General features: G+C 41.7%; 1 protein-coding gene across 1 annotated transcript in view; it reads right to left on the minus strand.

Moving 5' to 3' along the window:
- Positions 1 to 1,198: 1,198 nt before the first annotated feature.
- DGKG (diacylglycerol kinase gamma) overlaps positions 1,199 to 27,343 on the minus strand; it is a 192,332-nt gene continuing 166,187 nt past the window's right edge. Inside the window, exons 23-25 of the mRNA XM_081087246.1 lie at positions 13,617 to 13,737; positions 11,379 to 11,439; positions 1,199 to 2,716 (exon numbers count right to left, since the gene is read on the minus strand). Coding sequence (XP_080943372.1) covers positions 2,618 to 2,716; positions 11,379 to 11,439; positions 13,617 to 13,737 — 281 coding nt within the window. The 3' untranslated portion in view covers positions 1,199 to 2,617. The remainder of the gene's footprint in view (positions 2,717 to 11,378; positions 11,440 to 13,616; positions 13,738 to 27,343) is intronic.

Below are 27,343 nucleotides of genomic sequence, written 5' to 3' on the forward strand. Positions count from 1 at the left end.
AACTCACAGTCGCAGAAGTTAAGGGATGAGTGGCAAGATCAGAATAAACAACAACCCTAGGCTACTGAAGGTACTAAATTGGAAGTGAAATTCCACCCAAGTTTGTTATGCTCTGGCTCTAAGGAAGACTTGGGACATGTCTCTCAAGCAACATTGTAAGTCCTATGCACTAGAGTAGAGTGGGCAGAGGGCCAGTCTCTGACTTGTGAATCTTTGAGAATCAGTTTCATGTGTTCATAATAGTGCCACGTGTCTACAGCCTCAGTGTTGGGGGGATCAGGGCTGAAACACATGCAAACACTTCTGTAAATGCCTTAGCATTGGTGACCCCAAACCTGAACCTGTGTGTGTTTCAGAATCAATTGGCTTCCAAGATGGTACCTGCTGTCATTCTGGAGCTTGTTGATCCCATCACCATGGCTCCAATTCCTCAGGAGATTCTTAGGGTGGCCTGGTTTTCCCCTTGCCCGGTGCTCTGCACTGTTAGGTTGAGCAGGATGGTCCTAGATGTCCAGTCCACACGGTCCTAGATGACTGCTTCCTTCAGAGTTAGAATCAATTTTTACACACAATCGTAATTTTCCTTTCCTTGAACAAAGCTCCTGACTCAGTGCCAGGAGATTAGAGGAAGCTCAGCGGAGCAATGTCCAGCGAGCCCAGGTTTCCTCTTGAGGAATCTCAGAGGGGATGGAGGCCTGAGGGAGCAAAGCAAATGTTTCTTCTGTCGAAGAAGCTCCATAGACATTTGCTCTCGGGAAAGGAGGGTAATGCCAGCACCAGCTGAATGAAGCCCACTGAGCTTTGTTGAGACCCTTCTGCGTACTGGCTGGCAGTACCTTGCAGAAGATACCTCAGTCCTCCTGTGACTTTCCACGGAGGTTATCCCTGCAGCCAGCCAGGCTGTTTCCATGCTGAGACTATGATGACCGTGATGAGGTGATCTGTGGAGAGTTTGATGATCTGTTCAGTGCCTTCAACTCAGACCAACTTCTCATCAGTTCAGGCCAAAGAGAATCGTTGAGAAGCATCAATCATGAGGCCTCATTTTCTCATGTGGGCTTGCCCTATGCACACATGTGCTGCACATTCATTCTTCCCTGGCAACCTGGATCCAAATGGAATCATTTCTCAGTGACCAGAAATGACCCTGTTCCAAGATGTGTGGTTATTTTCTCTATCGAGTATCTTCTTTTTTTTTGTATCTTAAGTGGCACCTATTCCCAAACCACATTAGCCAAGATATCATGGGCAAGTCTCTTAATTTTCTGAGACTCGGTTTTCTTATCTGATAAATGGAAGAATAAATCCTGCCCAGTATATATTTCATGGTTGTTTTAATGATCCAGAATAGGAATTCTCAGTTTCTCTATGATAAGAATCTACTTTCATTTCCCTTAAATCTCACAGTCACCACAGGGCAATATGTCTTGACAAGGAAATGGTGGAATGGAGGAGTAAAACCCTTCTTTATCTTTTCCATTTTCTGTTCCTATGCTAAATATATATTTTTAAATCCGGAAAAGTCCATCAGTAAATAAATATTTATATTTATAAATATATACGCAACACATATGTACACAAATAAGACCATCAGAAGGGCCCTCAGGTCATACTCTGGGAGGACTAGGTGCAAAGAGGCTGGAGGAGCCACCTGATGGTTTGTCTCCTGGTCTCCTCAGCAAACGGCCTTTCCCGCCTGACTTCTCTGCCTTCAGGAATAGACTGCCACCAGGGCTTGGAACTCAAACAGGAAACACACTTTGGCTTGAAAAAGAAAGAAGCTGGGGGTGGTTTTTTTTCCTTCCCTTTTTATACAATATTATGACACCAATTTGAAAAATAAATCCCAGTTTCTCTGCTTTTCCTCCCAGGTGTTCACAGGACTAAGAAAATAAATACCACATCTAAGGTATGCTGTGCAGGCAGCTCTGGGGGCTCCTGGAGCCGTCTCTAAACAAACACAGCCACCAGGAGAAGGCTTCGGGAAATAACAAGTGCCCACTGACAGCGGAGAGAACCAAGAATGGAAACACAGCTTTGCACAGCCTTTCTGCCTCCTCAGCAGGTTCAGGGAAAAGCTGTTGCTCTCGCTGGAAGGACGACCAAGAACTCAACGTGCGCTTGCTGAGCCCTGCCAAGGGTTATGCTCTGAGCGTCGGAGGCCATTTGTCTCTTTACAGAGGCACCTTTGTGTAGGCTCTCTGGAATGGGAGCTCTTTCCCTTGGCCACATCCGATCTCACCATAGGCAGGAAACCTGCAGCCTGCTCCTTGCGAGTGTCCATGAGGAAACTTACAGGGCTGGTGGGAAGGAAGGGGGAGTTCTTCTTCAATCTGGGAAAGCTTCACCCAAGGCCTTCTGGGAATGTGGAGATTGCTGCATGAGCCAACCATACCCCGGTGGGCCCCAAGTCCATTCAAAATGTTCTGTTGCACTGGCTCTGTTAGGGTATGTCCATTCTTGAAATAAAGAGAATGTATGCCAGAGTGAAGGGTGGCTTAACTTCTGCTGGTTAGAGAGGAGAGAGAGAGAGAGAGTGTGTGTGTGTGTGTGTGTGTGTGTGTGTGTTACAGTTTCTTGTCTTCTGTCTCGGTTTAGCTGGCAATTGGCACATTGTTTAGTCTTTTGAACGGCTCTTCCTTCTCAGGGAAAAGAAGCTGCTCTTCTGGGGAGGTCCCATCATCATGGGTGCTTGGTTCTTGTGGATAATTTTAATCTAAAAGCAAAGAGGCAGAACTGAATTAGTGGCATGGAATCCCAGAAGCGTATGGGAGAGTGAGTCTCAGAGAGAGGAAGGAAGACCAGCTTCAGGTTGGAAGGAGCCCCATGCAGAAGGACGACTGTCCTTGAACAACTTCAGAATTGGCAACTGGACCCTGACTAGGCCTGGAGTTTGGCACTGCTGGAAGTGAGGGGCGGAAGCACTGGGGACAGACAAGTGTGAGCTTCCCACGTGGTAGTCAGCTCGCACCTGTCTTGTGTCCTTGCTATTCATAGACTTTCAGAATGTCACAGCCGGAGGATACCTCAGGGACCATCTCATTCAACCCCTCTGCAGGATAAAGGCCTAAGGTTACACAGAGAGGGACAGAACATCCAGAGCCCAGTTCTCAGATTCCCAGCCTCCACTCCTAGCCATTCCTGCTTAGGCAGTGCTGATATGTCAACCAGTAACTCAAAGTTGACTTTCTGTTGAACCCCTGACTCAAGCAACATGATCTGGAGAATTCCCAAGTGTGTCTCCCAGGTCTTTCCTCTTTTCTTCATCTAACGTAGGAGAGACCTAACTTTATTTTAAAAGCATATGGATGTTTTTTTTTTTAATTTTAGGTTTTATGAGTATTTTCTCCTGTAAACTTTAAGTCAATTTGAAGTAGAAAAGATTGGTGAATGCTCATTGTCTTCAGGGCATGGATTCAAAATTCTTAATTCCTATTTACATGTGGCCTGGTGACATTGCCACTTCAATAATCTGCATTTTCAGTCTATCAACAACACTTATCAAGTCTGATGTATTCAGAGTAGGAAGATGATGTGGGAACAAGAGAAATTTAGGATTCAAAGACCAGGGTTTGTGTCCCAGAATTCCCACCTCTTTACTGTGAGCCTTTGGAAAAATCCCTTAGTTTTCAAAACCCCATCTGGCCAACTGTAATATGAGGATATTTTTCTCACAAAGTTGTGAAGGTCAACTGGTAGACTGTCAATGAAAGCCCACCATAAAGTGTAAAATGGTAAGTAACAGTTAAATAATTGGTATCCTTGGAGGAGAAGGAAAAAGATGTGTATCAAAAGCAACAGAATCCAGGAGCCCTTTCTCATGGTTTTTATCACATCATTGGAAACAGTGTGACCACAGAAAGCAACAGAGAAACCACTGGAGAAACCCATCAACATATTTAAATGAATGTAGCTTAAAGCAAGTGGTGCCGAAAAGAAATTAGGTAAGGAATGAGTAGTCTGAATGGAGTATTTGAAAAATAATTTTAAGATCTGAAAGGAAGGGGAGGAAATGTGCTGCTGAAAAGAGAAAGGGAAGACACTGGGCAGAGGGGCCACGTATAAACTGGTTGAATGGGGGGCAAAGGATGAGACATGAGGTTGGGAATACAGATGGGATAGGGCTTTAAGGGGTTTAATGTGAGATAATAGGGAACTCTGGTAACTTTTTAAGCTTGAGAATAACATGATGAAAAAGAGTTTTAGGAAAATTATTTAACAGTTGTTGTCAGAGTGAGCTGGAATGAGGAAGAGTCTGACCAAGAGGGTACTGTGGAAGCCAGGTTTAAATTTATAAGGCTCCAGGCTATGGAAAGGAAAGGGTGGAACCAAAAGCTGTTGTGGAAACTTCCTGAGTGATAGAAGCTGAAAATGATTCTCCTGTTGGTCTAGAGCAGCGGTTCTCAACCTGTGGGTCGCGACCCCCTTTGGAGGGGCGGGGGGTCGAACGACCCTTTCACAGGGGTCGCCTAAGACCATCGGAAAACACATATATAATTATGTATTGTTTTTGTGATTAATCACTAAGCTTTAATTATGTTCAATTTGTAACAATGAAAATACATCCTGCATATCAGATATTTACATTACGATTCATAACAGTAGCAAAATTACAGTTATGAAGTAGCAACGAAAATAATTTTATGGTTGGGGGTCACCACAACATGAGGAACTGTATTAAAGGTTCACGGCATTAGGAAGGTTGAGAACCACTGGTCTAGAGTCTGGAGATTTGGAAGGGGAGTCCATCTTTCTGTTTTGTGGTAGTCACCAGAGGAACAAACCAAGAACATTTCAAGCAACATTTTGTGTTATGTGCCTTATTATGGGCATTATGGTTATTCCAGAATTTATGGAAGTGAGGCATAGACTGGGGACTCTGACAGCACTTCTCTGTGGCATGTAATTTTGATCTCCTTGATGACAGCAATTTGTGGCACATTTCCTTGTGGTAAGCTTTCTCTTACTGCCTGAGCACACAAGTCCCCTGAGGGGAAGAACTTCATCTTACTCACCTTGGTATTCCCGGAGCAAGTGCAGTGCCTATGCAGAGGACATGCTGTGGAAGTACTGACCGATTAGAACAGCAAGAAGAGAGAGAGAACATCATGGCAGTGGTGGGTGGCTATGCTTGAGGCAGAGTGGCAACTGGCACTGCCTACAATTTCCCATGGATGGAGCCCATTTTTTTTTCAGATGATAGAAGACCCTGGCTTCTCCTTTTTCTCTGTCTAGCTGAGCTATTTGCTTGCTTGTTAGCACTTCCAGGGCGAAGAGAAGGAAGTGAAACTCAAATCCCTCTCATTTGGTTTTTCAGCAGTTTTGATGAAGGTCTTGATTGGGTAGGAGTTTGGAGACCCTGGGTAACATGAGATTTTGATGTGGTTTGTGGATTCAAGTACTATAGATAACTGAGAGTTGACTGTATGTATATGCACTAAAAACAAGAAATATGAGTTCATATCCTCTTTTGGAGTCAAAGAGATGTTAGTCTCTTACCCCCTTATACCCAAATTAGGAGGGGGTTGGTGAAGTTAAATAGCAAAGATCTCATTTTAGAAGGTAGTTGGATGTGGCTAAACCTGACTTTTTGACCCCTGATGGAAAGAGAGCATTCATGTTTCTGTAGTTAGAACTAAAGTTTCTCTGGTAATTGGGCAGGTCAGGCAATTAACTAAAGCCTCTATAATTTCTTAAACACCTTTCATAATACTTACAACATCTGACAAGCACTAGGGACAGCAGCCCCATGTTCCTAGTTCTCTGCTCTACTATAGAGATAAGTGATATAGTGGGCTCTTGTGATAGCTTGAAATTCACAAAACTACTGCAGCATATAATTCCCCATTGAAAGGAGTAAATTTTAAAATTTCACTAGTGCTGGGAGTTGACTTTGTTTTGGGGGCCATCTTCTGGAAATCAACACATTTTTATTACTTCAAGAGAAGCAATAAACTGAGAGACTTACTCCTCAGCGTTGCCCTCTCAGGGCAAATAATTCAAATCATGCCCAGCAAAATGGCCAATAACTGTAAGAGTGGGCCCTTCCCTAATCATTTGGGAAGTATCCAAGTCTGCCTTAATTTCAGTTTGAAATAAATAGAAAGGCACAAACTTGAAAGGTCTCAACTTGATTTTTTAAAAAGTCAGGGAAATATTCCTGCTTAAAGTGAGCCTTGAGGAGGAGAGAGGGGGTTTGCAGTTTTCCAGATCTTAGCTATTTCTGGGTCCTCCAACATCTTAGGAGGCCCAGCTTCATAAGAGTGTTTCCTGCCATCAGAGGCTTTCAAATGTAGCTGGACAATCAGGTTTTACTAGGGGTGGAGAAGTCTGGGATTTATTGATAGGTCCGGAAGTTCAACTAGATTATTGGTTTTCAGAGTGTGGTCCCTAGACCAGCAGTATCAGCATTTCCTGGAAACTTGTCAGAAATGAAAATTCTTAAGGCATCCTGACCTACTGAATAACAAATCCAGCAATCTGTGTTTTGAAAGCCCTCCAGGTTATTTGAACATATACTCAAGTTTGGGAATCACTGGACTAGTAGAATCCCTTTCAACTTTGAGATCTTACTGGTACTATTATCTAACTCTGGGGGAAGGTTCTTAATTTCAAAGCTCAAATGATGCCACCTAACTGGTGGTAAAGCATGAGAGGCCATCTTACAGTGCTGCAAGCACAAGGCAAGTCTTTAAATTATGACTATTTTATACACAAAAATCTTTATGTGTAAACAAATATATCCCCATTTTTAAGAATTTAGAAATTATGGAAAAAATTTAAAAATCACCTAGAAGTAATTGCTGTTAACTTTTTGGTATATTTTTTCCAGTTTGTTTCTGTGCTTATATATTTTTAATAAAATTGAAATCAGCTATTTCCATTTAACGTTATTCTGAAAGCATTTCTGATATCATTAAAAATTCATTATATAATTTCCAGTGGCTGAAAATTATTCCATTTGATGACATTCACATAGCTTATCTAACCATTTTCCTAAATGTTGGGCTTTTAGGTAATTTCCAATTTTTTTTGCTATTATGAATAATATAGGCATTTTTAAACACTGGTTTCTGTATTTCTGGAAACTTGCATTTTACTTAGAATAAATACCTAGAAGTATATGAACAATTTTAAGGGTCTGAGTAAATAAACTGGATTTAATATTTGCAAGGATCTTCTTGATACATGGCTCCAAATGCTTACCAGCGCAGCTGTACCAGTTTATACTCTGGCCTCACTGGTTGAATGTGCCTGACTCGCCACACCCTTGACAACAATGAATATTATTTTTAAAAGGAAAGCAAATTGTGCTAATTTGGTAAGTGAAACATGGCAGGGCTTTCTCACCATTTTAACTTGAATTTCTTTCTCCTCCTTTTTCTTAATTTGTTATATTAAATATTATTTCATAGGTTTATTAGCCCATGGCATTTCTTCTGTGAATTGTCTGTTCACAGCTGCATTCCTAGTATTTTCTCCTGCTGGTTTCTAAGAGATCATTATACATTATGAGAATTAACCTGCTCATTGAGATAGCTATTGCAAACATCTTGTCTTTAGCCTTTTAAAGATCTGTATTGATTCTTGATTTGTAGAGTCTTAAACTTGTTAATAGTCCAATATGTCATGTTTTCCTCTTTAAAAAGTCCTAGCTCACAGCGTGATGATAGTCACCTATATTTCCCCCCAGCTAGTAACATTTAATTCTTTAATAGAATTAGAAGTTTTCTGTTTTGTTTCTGGAGTATAGAGTTGAGAAGTTGATATATAATGACATTTTCCCAGTCAGGCAATTTTTTGGCTAGTATATGTTAAACAGTTCATTGCCTTTAAATTAGTTTATGATCATCCTTTTTTTTTTTTCCTTCATTAGTTTTTATGTACTAGGGTTTCTTAGGGCCTCTTCTGTACAGTTGATTTATCTGTACAATATTGTGCCAACTACAGTGGCTTTATAGCTGTTTTAATATCTTGTGGGAAGCCTTTCCTCATAGTTCTTTCATTAAATGCCTTCACTATTGCATTGGTTTTTTTCTTTTTTAAGTTAAAAAACAATTGCGATAAGATTTTGTTTGGGATCTCTATTTAGAAACAAGTTTCTAAATTCAAACCTTTTAAAAAATATTTGTTAAATCTTTAAGTCTTCATCTATTTTTATATCTCTCATATTATGTAATGTGTTATCTATAATAATAAAAGGGTAATGTGCTAATTAGACCAGACAGCCGAACGTCCTTCCGGACATCCTTCCAGATGAAGCTGGGGCTGCGAGGGCCGTGCCCCTTGCACGAATTTTGTGCATCAGGCCTCTAGTAATTAAATAAAACCATTACTGCATTTATATTTTTATTGCAATTATTATATATTTTTACATTTTAATAACTATGATCATTGGTTTTCTCTTTTTGAAATTAGGTTTTCAAATATTTGACATGTTTAAAGAACTAGTTTTAGATTTTCCTGTTTTTAAATTATTTAATTTCTATTTTATTTTTATTATTTTCTTCCTTCTGCCTCTCCTATTTTGTTTTATTCTTATAATTTTGGAATTATTCATTACTTTTTCCCCCCTCTTTTGAATGATAGATGTATATGGGTCTCTGAACATACCTCCAAATGTGGTTTAAGCTATATTCTATAAGTTTTGAATGAGAGCCTTTATTTTTATTTTTCTAAGTCAATAATGGTGGTTTTAATCTCTTGAATCTACTGTTCTTTAGAAAAATTTAAAAACACTGAATAATTAAATTTTGTTTGCTTATTTATTTAATCTTCTATTATTAATTTCTAGTTTTATTGCTTTGTAGTTAAATAAAATAAACTTTATAATTTCTGTTTCTGAATTTTATATAGATTTTTTGTAAATTTGTTTATGATCTATTTTAGTAAATATTCTGTGGGTCCTTGAAAAAATTGAGATATTTAATTTGTTTATAGGTTATTAAGTTATTTTATCCAAGTTTTATGTCACTTATTTATTTTTTAAGGCAAAAACAAATATTTTAAAGCCTCTCAATATTGGTCTTTCTGTCAATTTTTTCTTATCTGTTATTTTTTTCTTCAGAATATATATTGATACTATTTCTCACATTATATATTTTGATTCTATTATTAGATACCTAAAATTTTATGACCATTACATTATATCTCATACTTGACTCTACTTTTTATTGAATAAAAGTGACCTTCTTTATTCTATTTTGTGTTTTTGGCATGTTGGCAAGTTAGTTTGTCTAAAATTAATATAATTAACAATAACATTTATTACTTTTAATTTCTCTATGTCTAAAAAAGGATATGGCAAATAAGTATATATATATATCCTTTTGTTTTAGGTATATCTCTTATAAGCATAACATTAAATTTTAATTTCGAATCCCCTTTTGTTAGGAGACTTTAACATATATTTTTTGTCATTATTGATGTATTTAGTCTCAACCTCTTTCATCATACTTCAAAAAAATTGTTAATGTTTGCTTATTATTTGCTTTCTGTTTTTGCTACATTGATAAGGTTCATAAATTTTAAATTCTCCCAGATTTGGAAAGTTTTAGTTTCACTAAAGGATTATTTAGTTATTAAAATTTTCTTCTGAGAAACTCTTTTAAATTGCCAAAATGAAAAAATACAATGAAAAATTTAACATATCGCCGAAACCGGTTTGGCTCAGTGGATAGAGCATCGGCCTGCGGACTGAGGGGTCCCAGGTTCGATTCCGGTCAAGGGCATGTACCTGGGTTGCGGGCACATCCCCAGTGGGAGATGTGCAGGAGGCAGCTGATCGATGTTTCTCTCTCATCGATGTTTCTAACTCTCTATCTCTCTCCCTTCCTCTCTGTGAAAAATCAATAAAATATATTTTAAAAAAAAGAAAAGAAAAATTTAACATATCTTTATTATTCTTTCAACAATGTCTCCTAAATGCTTTCAGCATTGTTTAATAGAACTTTAGTTTGGGATCCATGTTACTAATGCTTCCATTATGTATCTTCTCTTGCAAAGAATGATCCATTTGCATTTATTTGTATAACTGTATTTAACAGTTTTTTAAAACTTCATTTTAATTTAACTGGCTTCAGTTTTTATCAAAAGTTCTTTTGTGCTGTGATGCATGAAATCTCATGAAAACCCTTTTTCTAGTGGAAGACCACTTGATGTTCCGAAGGGTTCAAAACATCAGGTTAGTGAGGCATCTGAATACTTACCAGAGTGAGAAAGCTTAGAAATATTACTTTTGTCTTCTGAGATTTGTCTCATGATAGTATAGAGCAGTGATGGTGAACCTTTTGAGCTTTGCGTGTTAGCATTTTGAAAAACCCTAACTTAACTCTGGTGCCGTGTCACATATAGAAATTTTTTGATATTTGCAACCATAGTAAAACAAAGATTTATATTTTTGATATTTATTTTATATATTTAAATGCCATTTAACAAAGAAAAATAAACCAAAAAAATGAGTTCACGTGTCACCTCTGACACGCGTGTCATAGGTTCGCCATCACTGGTCTAGAGAATATTATTAAGGTAATATCTCATGAAGACCATGGGTCCCAAACACCAAGACAGTGGTTTCTCTTCACCATAGAGTTTCCAGCTGGGTTTCAGCAGAGAAGAAACTAAGAGAAAGGCTGCCTGGCTCCTATAGCTAAGGGGAGCGTTCACATAATATAAAGGGGATGAAGATGTCCTCTTTGTTTTTGTTTGTTCAGTTGTTCAGTCCTTTGTCCACTGTTCAACAAACATTATTACACAACTATTAGAAAACCAGGCACAGTGTTAAGTGCTAGGTGAACACCATAAACAAAATAGATAACTCATGTGGTTACTCTTTCAGTGGAGTTCTCATACAGGTCCTCAAGGCTGTGGTGAACTCATGATGAGTGTGTCCATGCACTGTGGAAATCCCCCTCTCCCCCCCCTCCCCACCCCCCCTGCCGCCGTCCCAGGAGCTCCCGTGGGTGACTTGTTGGAAGTTCTAGGCTAAGTGTGCAGATTTGACTTCAACATAAAGAAGCACTTTCTAACAATTAGACTTGTTCATCAGCAGAACAGTCTTTCTTTTGATGTGGTAAATTCCCTGCCACTGGAATGATTCAAGTCGAGGCTCTCAAGGATAGTATAAACGAAGTCTCAGAAGAATCATGAGCTTTCATTCGTGAGTTTTGGAACTGATGCCTCACAAGTGCCTGAAACATAGCAGGTATTCAATAAAAGCTTGGCAGGTAAATGAATGGATGGATGAACAAAGTGAAAGAGAGGATGATTTCTCAAAGCCTGTGCAACTCTGAGATTCAGTGATTTCATATTACGTCAGTGCTCCCAAAAGACCCAAAATAAAGCTTCTCATCCTCACCTCAAAGACCAGGAAAACTTACCATGCAAGGTGGCTGCATCCAGGGCTCTCCATCCACTTGCATCGGCAGCAGCTTGTTTGTCCTGGAACCCCGGAGAACCAAGATAACACAGTGAGCTTCTTAGAGTCAGAGAATCAGGGTTGTCCCCACCAGGGAAACTGAAGTGGGAAGTCCTTATCTGCTCACATAGGAGTGGTTCTCTAAGACTGTCTTGGGGAAGGGGGGTTATTAAAAAAAATTCCCAGGCCCACGTCAAGGATATTGACTTTCCAGGTCCAGGAGATTGCATTTTGATGAGTACTATGGGTGATTTTGTTGTTTTGGTCTTCAGACCCTACTTTGAGAAACACTGCCCTGGGTGAGCAGTGAAGTCCACAGAAGCCTGGGAAACAGTGGCTAACAAGCATGGCAGCATAACTGCTGAACAGACCCTCAAACAATCAGGCAGAGGGCCTGCAGATGGTGCCAAAAACTTCACTGAAATGGGAAAAGGCCTGGTTTCTATGCTGAGTGAGAAGTTGCATTGTGTCAATGATATAATGTCTCCAACCTGTACAAAGTACAGCTCAGATGTGAGTGTGTCTTGTCTTGCCTCTGATCCTAACCACCCCTTCTTTTATCTGGTTGCATGAACTGTGGACCAGGCTTAGCTGGGAAATGGGGTCATTGGGAACATTGTCCCCATTGGTAGGAAGAGAGGCGAGGAGACAGTGTTGCTTTTTTGTTTGGGACAAAGCTTCTCTGGCAAGTGGATTGTCAAAAGGAGAGAGACGAGGTCTTCGATCTTTCTTCTGTTAAAGAGTTGTGAATTCATACTACCTCACCTTTGGGAGAAAAGGCAGGTCCTCCCAGAGGTCTCTGGTCTGGGTGAGCAGGGAACAGTTGCTACCCCCTGGACAGGAAGCCCTCACCTCACAACTGCCCTGTTTTTGAAACTATAAAATGTGGGAGGCAAGTTGTGTTTTAATTTGATCATTCTCTGACTGACCCTGGGGATATTTAACACAACAACAAGAACAACAATAAACCTAATAGTCAAACAAGTAATAAGAGGAGAGAGTGGATTTTTGTTTTGGGGACTGAAGAGAGAATCTGGAAAATGCCCAGGAGGATGGAGCTCCTGGCTCACCCACTCTGTTTCTATCTCGAAATAGTCTACTGAATATAAAGAGAAATTTCTCCTCCTTTTACATGGATTTTTAAAAATTCTTCCAGGATTAAGATGTTACATTCTTTGTGGTCTACATAAGTTATAGCTTAGATGTGCTGATTGGACCTACCCAATACTAGAGTCATGGTGACTGGACAGGGAGGGAAGAGATTTATCTGGAAAGCAGAGGACCCAGCACAGCAACAGCCCAGAGAGAAAAAGGAGCAAAGCTTTGGGGAAATAACAGAAAAGACAGAGAAGACACAGGGACAGAATGAAGAAAGGTTCGTGAGATAGACCTTCAGCTAAGAGACAGCAAGGAGCAATTTCAGGGGGCCATTCGGAGGCATGCAGGGAGTGGCAAGAGCAGGGTTTCCATAAATGTGCTCTGAGGACACTTGCCCAAGAGGTTCTTGGAGACAAGGATTCTGTGGTCAAATATCTTTGGGAAACCTGCATGCTGTGGTCCCCTCTAGGAGGTCCCCAAGGCACACTAATAGATTTTATCTGCAGAAATTGAATGGGAAAAGGAAAGGAACAAAGACTTCTGAAATAACCAGGTGGAGAAGAATTGATTAGTTGCACTGATTAAACAGAAGCAATCCAAATCACAGGATCCCCTCCTTTAGACTCCTTCTCTTCTAGGCGCCTGCAGTGGCTGACCTGATGGTCCATACCCTGAAGAACCATCATCCTCTTAGTCAATTATAATGGGTTTCCTGAGGTTGATGGTTTAGGTGTATAGAAAATAGTGTTTCTAAGGCCACTATCCAAGAAAGAGCAGATCAGAAAGCCTGCTTTTTGTCAGTGTGCCCTCCAACATACAGCTAATATTTTAATTTGTAAATATAAAAAGGCAAGGAGTCTTATACTCCTGCTTAGAGAATTTCATCAATTCATTCTAAGACAACAGCAAATTGGTTGTGGTGGACCCTCTAGTTTATGTCCTGGGTGACTACATTATATCTACTTTGGGAAATGGTCTCCAAAGAAAGACATTCTTTATAAATGTTATCAAGCTTCTGCCCCCCCACCCCCCATGCTTCCTGCACTTAAATCTAGGAACAAATAGGGAAACTTAGAGGATGCTGGGTAATGTGGAAGCATACCTGATGGTGACAGAGGAGCACTGGGCCAGCCTCCTGCCCGCACTCTTCAGGCCAGTGTAGATCTGCCCCATTTCCATGGCTCCCTCTAGTCCCACCACTTCAAGAAGCTGGTCACTGAGGTCTGCAGAGTGAGAAAAGCAAAAGCAGTACATATACATCTCTGTGTTCCTCAGGCAGGTTTTGGCCAACCCAGATCTGTCAATATCTCTTCATCTCCTACCCAACAGCATTTTCATACTCATTCTGAATAAAAAATTTCTTCAAAGGCCATTAAATGTACCTTTTCATGAACAGAAACCCAGTTCTAGTGAAAAAAGGTGTTGATGTGGAGTAACATTAAAGATGAACTGAGCTATTTCTGCAGTTATTTTCAAGCTAAAAAGACATTGGATTGGGATTAATATAGGAAGGAATGTTGATGAAGACCATTATTCATAGCTGGATCAAGTTTCTCTCCTCTGAATGTCTGAATAACATCTTGGCCCTACTGATGATGACTGATGGTTAATTAACCTCAATTTTGGCCTATGGTAAGCCAGTGGTGAGCCAACCTCCTTGGACATCCTTGGGGAAATCAGTGACCTCTTTCAGGACACCAGGTGCCTAATCTGAGCCAAGGAAAAGAATATTTTACCTACACCAGATTATTCTGGGTCCACAGTAGAAAAAGAGGAACAGAAAATATTAGTGTCAGGCTCAGAGTCACATAATATCGACGACCTCCCACAGTGGCAGTAACTTCTGATTTGACACCTGAAAGAGGTCCTTTTTTCAAGTTCCTGAGGCTTAGATTGTGCCTGCCCAATTTATTGTGAAAGCAATGGAAGTCTTAAGATTTGATGTTGGGCCCAAGTCTCACTTTTACAACACAACCTTTATTTATTTAAAACAGAAACAAAATAAAAATGCAGACTCTTTAAAAGCTTCCATTCTTTTGCCTACTACAGCAAAGGCACTTTTTTCATAGGTTGTAGCTAATCACTAACATCCTGTTAATATCCACAAACTAAAAAATGGTGTCTATGTTAATTTTTTTGTTTACTTAACAGATGGCTTCTGTCTTCTAAGGAACCTCCTGATATATTGCAATAATGTTTATTAGCATTGGCAAGCAGATATTTGGGTTTGTTTTTACTTTTGTTTTGTTTAAAAGACTATTGTTTAAAAAACATTCTCTTGAAGGATGTATTTGTAGTGAAGACAGTTAAACAAACCATTGCGCTGACCACAAATCTGTCAACATTGCTAATGTCTAACCTACTGGTAATCATTGATGAATACCAACTGCCAACAGATACACAAATTGCTTTAGTCTTTCTGTAACAGATATATAGCGCCCCCCTCTACATTCATGGCACTCCCATTCTCCTCTGGTACCTCTCTCTCTCTCTCTCTCTCTCTCTCTCTCTCTCTCTCTCTCTCTCTCTCTCCTATGAAAAGATACTATCTCCTTAAAGTCTCCATCTCATTTGGACTTGGAACAAGAAGTCATGAGGGCAATGTTTGCTTAGGCGAATGCTTCAGGCTCTCTTAAGGAGTTTACTTCCCATAAACAACACATGTCTAAACCTCTAGTCACTTAATTAGTTCCCTTCTTACCAAAGAGCATTAAATAACCATTGGTAATCTTAGCTTACTGTGTCATTTTAACAGTCAGTGAAATCAACATGGGTTATGTGACAGGGAGAGAGAGAGAGAGAGAGAGAGAGAGAGAGAGAGAGAGAGAGAGAGAGAAGAAGAAGAAGAAGAAGAAGAAGAAGAAGAAGAAGAAGAAGAAGAAGAAGAAGAAGAAGAAGAAGAAGAAGGCGGAGGAGGAGGAGAAAGAGGAGGAGAAGGAAAAGGAGGGAGGAGAGAAGTATATACAGATATACAGTGTGAAGAGGGTGGAGGAGTTATATTGGGGTAGAAGAAAGGAAGAGAAGCAGAACTTTTTAAAATTTTTCTAGTGGCAGAGGGACAGATATCTTATAAAATGTTGTTCTTTGTACCAGGCTTTGGTATCTGACAGAGCTGTGGGATAGTTCAATGTTTTTCCCTCCTTGAAACATTCCCTGGTAACAAGATGTTCTAAGAAGCAGAGGACTTAATGGACTCAAGTGTTTCAGTTTTTACAATGTCTTGGTCTTTTAACAAATTTTCCTGTTGAATGGCTTTAACTCTAGAGTTGTTATCACTTCCCACACATTACCTTACAGTTATCACTTCCCACACATTACCTTGCTTCTTGGCTCTAGAAGAGAAGTAATGAAAGCTGATCTCATCAGCATGGTGGGTGTGTGGGGGGCAGGGGCTTGCACAAATGTGGAACTGAGGAGATAAATGTAGGAGCTAGGCTCTCAGTACACTTTTTGCCATTCTGCCTTTGAGTTTGTATTCTGAATCTTCCCTAGCACAGAGGGGCTAGGATGACTCCTATCTACCACTGAAGGAAAGCTGACTGCTCTTCTATCTCTTTACCATTTCTTAACTGATTTTTCTTTCAACTTTCTAGAATGGCTACCAGGAAGTTCTGAGGTAAAGAAACCTATTTATCTCTGTTTCCCAAAACATATGGGACCACAAGGCTATTCTTTTGTGTGATGCCTATGAACAGTCCATGGTAGTTTTCTTAGGAACACACTTTGGAAATACTGGCATCACTGAATTCCCTTTACTGTTGCTAGCACAGAGATACTTACACCCAAATTGAATTTGCTTTTAAAATGAAACAGAATGAAAATCAATGTCCAGGCACACAGAACAATTAAATGTTTAGAACTTAGAACCCAGGATCAGGACACCTGGTATACCAGGTGTCTGTTTTACCTTAGGTACCAATGATTCAGAGTGTGGTTTTAGCAATTCACATCGGCTCCATATTGTCTTTATACTTACCAACTCATTAGTATTTAAGATGAAATGTCTATGCACCTTAGTAAAACAGGAATTAACTTACTCATTTGTTCATTCAACAGTTACTGAGTAGCAACCAAGTATCAGGCACTCTGTTAAGAAGTGGGGTACAAAATATTTTAGTTTGGAAGGATTTTTTTTTTAGCCAAGAGGGAGAAAAGTGTTAGGTATAGAAAACGCTGTACTTGAACTATAGTAGTAAGGAAACCTGAGTAGCTGATTCTGACTGGTCAAGGTTGGAAGGAAGGTGCCAGGGGCATTTAAGGAAGGTCTTGAAGGATGACTACCAAGGCAATTTGCTGGATTAAGAAAGAGGAAAAACATTCCAGGGACAGGGATGATCATAATGTAGTATTGGATAATCACAGGATGAAGAGAGAAATTCATTTAGCAATAAACCCACTTGGCAGTTTTACTGGAGAATATAAAAAACTAGAGGGCGGGTGCATGGATTTGCGCAGGGAGGGTCCCACAGCCTGGCTTGGGCCCTCCCACAATCCAGGACCCCTAGGGGGATGTAGCAGTGTGCCAAGCTGCAAGGCAGCCAGGGAGGAGCCCAAGCCAGGCCGGGTGCCGCTCGAGCTCATCTGGGTGCTGCTGTGGAGTTGGGAGAGGCTCCCCCCGCTGCAGCTGCACTTGCTAGCCCTGAGCCTGCCTTCTGGCTGAGTGGTGCTCGAGCTCACAGGGGGCAGCTCCTGTGTGTGTCATAGCGACTGGTCGACTGGTTGTTCCAGTTATTTGGTTGTAATGGTCGCTTAGGCTTTCATATATATAGATATTTATACCGAAGGAGAAGTACTGTCCAGAGGTTTTAAAAATATATATTTTTATTGATTTCAGAGAGGAAAGGAGAGGGAGAGAGAGATAGAAACATCAATGATGAGAATCACTGATCAGCTGCCTCCTGCACACCCCCTAGGGACCGAACTCGCAACCCATGCATGGAAATGAACCTCTCTGCCTCCTGATTCACAGGTCAACGCTCAACCACTGAGCCACACTGACCAGGCAAGAGATTTTTTTTGACAAAACTATAAAAAAAGGGTCTGTGGGCTGGGCACAAGCTTGTAGTGACCGTAGAGCGAGGCCTCTCAGCTCTGTTCTTGGTTACAAAGCCTTACGTAGTGCTTGAGTGCAATGAGCAATTAATATGCACTCTCTGAGAAAGAAAAATGGTGAACAGGGAAATGGAAAGGGGAAAATGTGGAAGCAAAGGAGGGACAGTAAGGACAATAACATTTCTGATTTGTCCCACTTGATTCAGTCTCCAGTATGCAACTTTATAAATGCAAATCTGCTTGTATTGTGCCCACACCCCAAATCCTTCAGTCATAACCACAGGTACTGTGAAGAGAAGATGAAATGTGCAGTTTTTCACACCTGTGATGAGTGGAAGCTGGCAGAAAACTTGTTGGGAAGAAACTTTCATACAGCTGATTCATTCATTTTGTTCTTGATACTGATCACAAGAAATCATTGACAGAATCTAAGTTCATACAAATGTGAACACTGTAGCATCAATTGTAACACAGACATACCTTGTTTTATTGTGCTTTGCTTTATTGCTTTTTTTTACAAATTGAAGGCAAGACCCTCCACCAACAAAAAGATTGCACTTGCTTTATTGCAATACTTGCTTTACTTTGGCTGTCTGGAACTTAACCCACCATATCTCCGAGGTATGCCCATAGTGAAATCTTCTCTCCCCTATTCCTATCTGTATGAAAATTGTTAAATCAATTATATGGTATCCATATGATAGAATTTTATGCTGCCATTAAAATATTTACAAAATTTCAAAAACATTAAACATGTATGTTATAATGTTAAGTGCGAAGGAGGGATATGAACTTACTTATAGAGCCTGCTCTCACCTATGTAAGAATATGCATAGAAGAAAAGGACAAATTACCCTAAAGTTGTAACAGTGGTGAGTTCTGGGTAATTAGATTAAAGGTGATTGTTATTTTCTGCTTTATGCATTTCTAGGTGTTTCATATTTTCTATAAGTATGATCAATGTTATAATTTAAAAGTCCTTAAGAGAAAACCTATCAACCGCTCTTCATACTTGTATAGATGATGTAAATTTCCTGGCTTGACGCCCAAGGCCCATTCCCAACTGGCAAGAGGCTGCCTGTGCAGTTTATTTCCTGACATTGTAGGGCTAGGTACCAGCTCCAGACATACACAACAGCATGGAATTCCCCAGGTAAACCCTTCCGTCTCCCTCCTTGTGCCACTACATATGCTGTTCCCCTGCTTGAAATGCCCTCTTCCACTTTTTACTGTCCATCAAAACTCAGTTCAAGCGCCATTAACTTCAAGAAACGTCCTTGGACTTCCATGCCTGCAGTTTGATTTAGGTACTCCTCCTTAAACTTCCCCAGGTAGAAATGGTCAAAGAAAGAACAAGGGGCTGAATGTATTGTTGCAGGAATTACTGGGCCTGGTTTGAATAGGGAAAGAGGTGAAGGGCTGGATGGAAAGGGAGAAGGCCAGTAAGAGACTTGATGAGTTCAAGGACCAGGTATTCTGAGACGGTGGGAGAAAGAGGGTTGGAAAGAGGTGTTGTGAGCAGAGCAGCTCCGGTGCATGACAAGTTCCACCTGTGGCCCCAGTAGTGGGTAGCCGAAGTAGAAGGTGGTGATGAGGATTGGAGTCAAGGAGAAGTAAGGCAAGTTTGGTGGTTCCTAAACTTTGCTGCCTGTTAGAGTTACAGGTCCTCAAATAATGTTGTTTTGGCCAACCTCATTTCATTGTAATGCTGATGAAATGCCATAGGAACTTAACTCTTGTTTATATCAGTTTGCCTATGGTAAAACTGGTTTCATAGTACGTCATTTTGCTTAAAGTGGCAGAACCTATCGAATATGTTAAGTGAGGACTTGCTGTACCTGGAGAGTTTTTACAAATAATGATGCCTAGCTTGCACCAGTTAAATCAGAATGAGCTAGATATCACTCTTTATTTTTTAAGATTACAGAATGGAGCACTGTTTCAGAACCACTAGGCTAGGTTTTTGAATGGGTCATCCCCCCATAGGCCAGTGGTTTCCACAGTGGGGTCTCAGAGCAGCTGCAGCAGCGTCACCTGGGAACTTGTTAGAAATGTCAATCCTCAGGCCCCACCCCAGACCCACTGAGCCAGAAACTCTGGGTTGTGCCCAATACTCTGTGTTCTAACAAGCCCTCTAGAAGATTCTCGGGCGCACTCACGTTTGATAACTTGAGCTCTAGGCAATAAAACTGCCCCAACACATGCAGGAGTTGGAGTGAAAAGGAATATCAACAAGTTACTTCCTGATTGTTTTCATCTAGAGCTTCTTCACTTGAAAATTTGGAATTAGGAATAATGATATTAATCTCAAATTTGGGTATGAGATTAAATGTCAAAGTTGTATGTGAAAGAGTGGACATTAAAAATATATTAGTTTTACTTTCCTTTTCTGCCACATTCATCCTGCCAACTGTCAACAATCTCTAATGGTCTATCTACCTTCTCAGAGCTGCATACAAGAGTCCCCAGACAAAAATATTTGGGCTAAAACATACAAAAAAAATCTTCCATGTTTCTCATACTTTCTTACATCCATGGAGAGGCTGCAAATCCAGGTGAGCTTTCGATTAACTGGGCATCCTGCTTAGTCTGGTTTTCCCTCCTTTAATCTCCTTCCAGATTCTGTTCATTTCCCTACTTCTTTGATCTCAGCAGCCCGATTTTGCTTTTATTTTTTTAGTTCTTCCCACTGTCAGGAGGAGGGGTTGGATCTCAAAACTGACAGGTAAAGCTGGCAGAGCTCTCATATTTAAGGGGCACATCTGACCTGTCTACTCTCCCCTTAAGACCCTTGGGTGTCTTTGGAAGTCCAAGGAACAATGTCTTAGTTTCTTAGCTAAGAGTGCAAGATCACTTGCTATCTGGCCCTGTGCCATGCACAGCTATTCCCCTGACTAGAGAATTCCCCTTTTCTCTCCTGGGATACCCCAGGCAATATGCTTCTTCCTTTTCCTGTGCTTAGATGGTAGGTCTCACCATGACAATTTTTCTGGTCATCTAACTCTCCCAAATCCACTGAGAGCTGCAGGCAGGGCTGTTCTCTTATTTTATTTCTTTGCATCCATAGCAACTAGCTCGGCCCTTGGCATATAAAAGACTCCCAATATATTTTTGTTGAATAAACTGAATAAGTTTAGTGCCAAAGACCTTGACAGATTTGGTCTGAAAGAGGAAAAAGGTAATGGGTAATAATCAATAATGATGATGATGATAATAATGACTACTTGCCTTGATTGAACTGGGTAATAGGCTTTCCATGAATTAGCTCATTTAATCTGCATATAACATGATGATTACCCAGTCTGGTTTTTGCCTCCTTTAATGCATGATGTTTATGATCATTCTTATCTTGGCTGCTGGATCACGTTAATGAAAATTCAGTCATTTAAGATACAAAGGAAACACAAGATATATAGGTGTTATGATCTGGGCTCCTCACTTGTGGTGACCTCTGGAAATGTGGGAGATCCTTAGCCTAACAGGATGCCTTCCTATCCTCAATCCCACTTCCACCGCATTTCCCCCGCTATGCACTCTGGGATTTAGGTCTGAGGCCTGCAATGGCCCACCTAGGAAACCTAGCAACTCTCAGTGGAGGTATTGAAATCTTGCCTATGTGATGGCACCAGAGAGTTTCTGAACCATCCCACCACAGTGTTGAGGAAGCCTGCCATCTACCCTCGGGTAGTTGTGTCATATAATAAAATCTGTGGGCACAGTACCTTTACCTGGGTTACAGCAGCACAGGTGAACTGAGATGCTAGGTGTCATTTCTTTAGGCTGGAATCATATCAACTCAGTGGATAACACTAATTAGCTAATGCTGATCTGGAGCTCTTACTGGTAGGGGTATGTGCCTGATTAATTAGAAATGCAAAAGAAAAATTATCACCACTTGTTAAATGGCCTCTGATAGACAAATATGGAATCATATGGGTAAAGGAAAATGCTGAGAAACTCTGCACATGTTCTTCAGTTTGGGGCTAACAGCTTAATTGCTGTGTCCATATAGGGTAGGTTGCTTTCTCTGAGTCTGTCCGTAGGCCTGTCATAACAAAATCCCACAGGCTGGGTGGCTTAAAAAACACAAATTTATATTCTCCCAGTTCTGCTGGCTGGGAGGCCAAGAACAAAGTGCAGGCAGGATTTCTCTGAGGCCTCTCCCCTTGGTTTGCAGATGGCCACCCCCTTGCTGCCTCTTCATATGGTCTTTCCTCTGTGAATGCAAATTTGCAAATTCCTGGTGTGTCCACGTGCCCAAATTTCCTCTTCTTATTTTTTGTTTTGTTTAATCCTTCACCTGTTTCACTCTGCCCTCCACTCCCTTCCCCTCTGACAGCTGTCAGTCTGTTCTCTGTATCTGAATCTGTTTCTATTTTGTTTGTTTGCTTATTTTGTTTATTAGATTCCACATATACATGAAACCATATTGTATTTGTCTTTCTCTGACTGGCAAATTTCACTTAGCTTAGTACTCTTCAGGTCCATCCATGTTGTTGCAAAAGGTAAGATTTCCTTCTTCTTTATTTTTTTTTTTAACAGCCAAGTAGTATTCCAGTGTGTTACCACAGCTTTTGTACCCACTTATCTACTGATGAGCACTTAGGTGCTTCCAAATTGTGGCTATTGTAAATAATGCTGTTATGAACATAGGGGTGCATATATTCATTCTAATCAGTGTTTCTAATTGGGTTTCTTCAGATATATCCTGAGAAGTGGAATCACTGGGTCATAAGGCAGCCCCATTTTTAATTTTTGAGGAAACTCCATACTGTTTCCCACAGTAGCTACACCAGACTGCACTCCCACCAACAGTGTACGAAGGTTCCTTTTTCTCCACATCCTTGCCAGCACTTATTGATTTATTGATGATAGCCATTGTAACAGGTGTGAGGTGATATCTTCTTGTGGTTTTAATTTGCATCTTTCTGATGATTAGAGAGATGTTTGTATGGAAAAAATATATAATACAAGAATAAATAATAATACAAGAATAAACACTGTTTTGTGTACTCACAACTGCAAATCTACTTTTGCCCCCCCCCCCCCCCCGCCCCTTTGTAAATTTTTTTGGGAACAAAATTTCCCTCATGATCGGGACAATAATAAAACTTACTTTGTGGATTATTTTGAGGGCAAAAACAGTTACAGAATGTGAGGCTGTTTTGTAAATAGCAACAGTAATGGCCTTATTACTGTGCTACTTAGTAGAAGCTAACATGCACTGGGGTTGTGTGGGACCGTCTTACTCTCCTCAGAAAGGAAGAATGCAAGCCCAGCTCTGCCTTGTGGTGGGGCCAGGTTCAGTCCCCACAGTCTAGACAGGTGAGTGTAGCTGGCAGGCCTCTCTCAGACTTGGCCTGCTGAGACTGTGGCAGGCGTCACCTCAGCCTCATCTCCCGACTCCTAATTCCCATGGAGATGGGCCACGTGCCCTTGGCCGGCGGCTCAGCACCCAAAGCCCAACAAAGCCATGCACTGATCAGCCCTGTCTAAGATTCCCACTGGGTCTGGATTGTATAAATGAAAGGCTGCTCCCAGCTTTAGAGCTTCAAAGCTGGCTTAGGAGCATGGTAGCCTGAAAATAGCCTGAGGGTAGGGAGATGGAAAGAACCCCAAAAGACCGTTTCCTGACCTTCTGAAGGGGAGGGGTCATTGCAGTTTCCTTGGGCACAAAAGGTGAGCAAGAAAGGAAGGCTGTAATTGGCCAAAGAGGATCCCCAGCCCCCATGTTCCCACCTGGCCTCTCAGAGCACCAGGCCCTCAGGTATCCCACCCATAACTAACCTGAAGAATAGTCTCTGACCAGTGCTTTCCCTAGAAAGCTTAACTCAGACACAGGATAGAGGCAGACAGCCCCTGGCCAGCCAACTACACAGCAAGAGGGCTCATTCCCTGGCATTCTGTAAACACAACATAAAGAACTGCTCCTGAGACAGGCTATGCGTTTAGACTGTGGGCTTGGGACAGACTTGGGTCTGAATCCTATTACTTGGCACTCGCTAGTCTTATTTCCTTAGAAGAAGTTACTTAACTTCTCTGAGTCTGTCTCTTATCTGGAAAATATAGATATAAAAGCTCACTGGCAGGGTTGTGGTGAGGCTCAAAAGTGATGCCATCAACTGCCCTGCACAGAGAGTACACACAGGCCCTCAAGAAACAGTTGCTGTGATTGTGATGTATACTTTCTTAGGAGGGGACTTCCTCAGGAAATTCTGATTTTGCTACACAGTAAGTGCATGGCCTTCTGCAGTTGGTTATTAATGCAACTCAGCGAAGTTAGTGCAGGAGGAGGAAGTGGAGTTGTAGGAGATGAAAGGATGATGTCTAGGGGAAGAGAGGGAGGGGGAAGAATAGAATGCCATGGAAAAGAGGGGCAGGGATTCCATGAAGGGCAGAGATACTGTAACCTTGAGATTTTAGGGTAACTGCCACTCCTGGTGAGTAAAATATCCCTAGTTCTACTTACTTTACTCAAAAGCAGGGAGGATACTCAGCTTTTTATTTGGAAATGAGCTCCTTTTCTTCTCTTGTGGGTGCAACACAATCCCACAAGGATCAGACCTTTTCTTGTTCCTGGACTGAGCAAGGAAGTAGCAGGCATGGATTTGAAGATCTCTCAGGCATGGATTTGACAGCCCTGGTCCAAGTGGGCACCCCTTCTGAGGGAAGTTGCTTTTGTGCCCTCCCCTCACTACCCTGGCTTTTAGGTTTCTTCTGCTCCCAGGGGTCTGTGAAGCCACATCAGGGCATAGACATGGTCTTGGACTCTGGATAATCCAGATGGAAGTGGGCAGAAAGGAGAACCAGCAAGAGCCCCTGCTTTCTGAAGAGGTGGGAGGATGCAAGGTCAAGGGAGAGGGAATGTGTCGGCCCAGCCGGCAGGGGCAGGGATTTCGGTCTCTGCTCTGGCTATCTAGTTTTGTGACCTTAAGCAAGTTGCATCCCCCTTCAGGGCCTCCATTTTCCCATACTGGGATGGGGAGCATTTTATCCTTGAGGTCTGTCTGAGCTCCTCCAACAAGGGCAGTGGAGGCTGGATTTCCTGAGTGTCTGGGTCAAGAGCAAGTTGGCAGCAGTCCTCGCCGTTCCTCACAATACTCAGAAGACAGAACGTTCAGTACAACCCTACACTGAGAGAGTGCTGGCTCACAATGACTATTGTGTTGGTTCCTGAAAGCCAGCTTGAGCAGAGGGGCAGGGATCCTCCATTCTGCATGGTTCTCTCTTCCCGGGTGAGGCAGGGTTCTGGTGAAGGCTCTGTACATTGGGGAGCGGACTCCCAAACCTCTCTATGCTAAGGTCAGGGGAGAAGCAGTGTGCAGGGAGTGTGTGGTGGGGAATTTCTCAGGAAGACAGGATCCCTTGGAAATGGCTCTGAAATCAAGGTCTGATATTGTCATGCCTCTAATGAAAACCAAGGGTGAGAATGTCTTGTACGGCCTGGGAGACAGTAGAGCTACAGGGAATCTTGACCTGGTGGTTCCAATGAGGTGTGAAGAGAATGACTATTACTGGGCACAGACTCTAGGCCAGGCCTCAAGCTTTACAAAGGTTGAAGCTTTTAATCCTTTGGCAATTCTGTCACAGGTAGAAACTATTATCCCAATATTAAAAAAACAAAAACAGCAGCAACAACCTCCTTGAAGCTCAGAGAAGTGGAGGAACTTGCCTAATATCATAACGCTGGCAAGTGGGAAAGCTGGAGTTCTAATAACACTGACTCCAAAAATAAGCTCAGAATGAAGGACTCAAGGCAGAGACAAATGCTCTTCAAGTGATAGGGTGTCTGAAGCTGGGGAAGTGAGCTTGGTGTGGGGTGAACCTCGTCTCAACTCCTCTCAGGATTCTTGGTAACACAATCCTATTAAGTGGAATGTGGGGTATTATTAGGCATTCCTTTGCTCACTTAGCTCAAGAAGCTTCAATTTCAGGCATAGCGTATGTAACAAAATCAATCCGTGGTGAGGTTTTGTAGTTCAGCTCAAACCGGATTCTCAGGCATGAGACACATAAGGCCCACAGCAGAGATCTACACTGACCATGTGCATTCCAGCTTGGAGAGATGCGCACACCACCCACCTGCCTCAGAAAGGCAAAGCCAGAGGCGAGTTGCAATCAGGAGGGTTTTTTCTGGGTGTGGGGTCAGGATCAGCCAGAAATGGGGAGGCGGGGGGAGAGTACTGTGATGTGTATGGGAAGAATGCCATGTCTGGAATTCTAGCACTTGGCTCTAGTCCCAGATCCACCAATTAGTGTGGCCCTGGACAAGTCAATTAACCTCCCTGGGCCTCATTTTTCTAATTATAAAGTCTCTCTGTCAGGGATTAAAGTAAGATGATGAATGTGAAATGTTTCTAGCATCTAGTGCTAACTTCAAGTAGGTGCTTAACAAATGGTGAATGAATTGGCCTGAAAATGGGAAGAGATGGATGCCAGCAGCATGCGGGAGGTGGAAAAGATGCAGGCCCCTGTTTAAGGGCATACATTCTCTGAACAGGAGCTGCTGGTATTGGGGAGGGGGTTGGGTTTAGAGGCAGACAAGAGAAGGCTGAGCTTGCACGTAGATGCTGGGGTCCTGTTGACTGTTTTGTGGGGAGGGAGGAATCTCCCACTTGGCAGTGTCTCCTTTTTATGTCTCCCACTTCCTGTTGACTTTGTCCATTCTTCCTTTTTGGGCCATTGACTCCCAGTTCAAGGCCTTAGCGTTGTAAGTCTATCTTTTGCATCAGCCTCCTAGCTGGTTCCTTGCTACAAGTTCCTTTACTCTTTCTTTAATCCAAACTGCACACTCTATCACCTCTTATTGCTCCTGGCTTAAAACCTTTCATCTCTTCCTGTTCAAAGAATCATGGACAACAAATTCCATGGCCTTGTTTTTGCTACTTCTGTGTGCTAGTTCCTTGGCCCATCCTCCCCTTCTCTCATTTGTTGTTTTTTCATATCCTTTCCAGCTTCAAGTATTTGCACACACAGCACATTACCAGTATATTTTGTTCATTCATTCATTCATTCATTCATTCATCAAATATTCATTGATCACTTCTAGGTGCATGGCACAGTGCTGGGCAGCTGGGGATAGAGTTCCTAAGGAGGGCCCCTTTTTTTTCTTACCTCCCACACTCTTTTTAAAAAAATATATATTTTATTGACTTTTTACAGAGAGGAAGGGAGAGGGATAGAGAGTTAGAAACATCAATAAGAGAGAAACATTGATCAGCTGCCTCCTGCACACCCCCTACTGGGGATGTGCCTGCAACCAAGGTACATGCCCTTGACCTGAATCGAACCTGGGAACCCTTCAGTCCGCAGGCTGACACTCTATCCACTGAGCCAAACCGGTTAGGGCTCCCACACTCTTATGATGCTCTATTTCTGCTGCTCCATGGTGCTTGCCTCTAATACCAGTGCTAACATGATTGTTCCACATGTATTTCCTCCATGTATACTGTGAACTACTGAAGGGCTAGCTAGACCATGTGGTACTCTTGCTTGCATTCTCTATCGGGAGCACTGCTGGAGGTTCTTGAAGGCAGGCTTGCATCTAGGCTCTATTGTGTATTGTTTGTGTGACCAGCATGGAGTTTTGCTGTGGACTGGGTCTTAGGAGGTGCCCCATATAAAATAGCAGAAGAACTGCGATCAGGGAACAGGGGCTGGTGCGCGGGCCAAGATGAGGCAAGCACAGGAGGGAAAAATGTAAAATGTCCAGGCCTGCCAAAGAGCTAGGCTAGAAGTTTCTTCTGCATATGAAAAATGAAAGGTTCCTTGGCTCTG

This window comes from Myotis nattereri, assembly GCF_964212035.1.
Source record: "Myotis nattereri genome assembly, chromosome: 3".
NCBI lineage: Eukaryota > Metazoa > Chordata > Mammalia > Chiroptera > Vespertilionidae > Myotis > Myotis nattereri.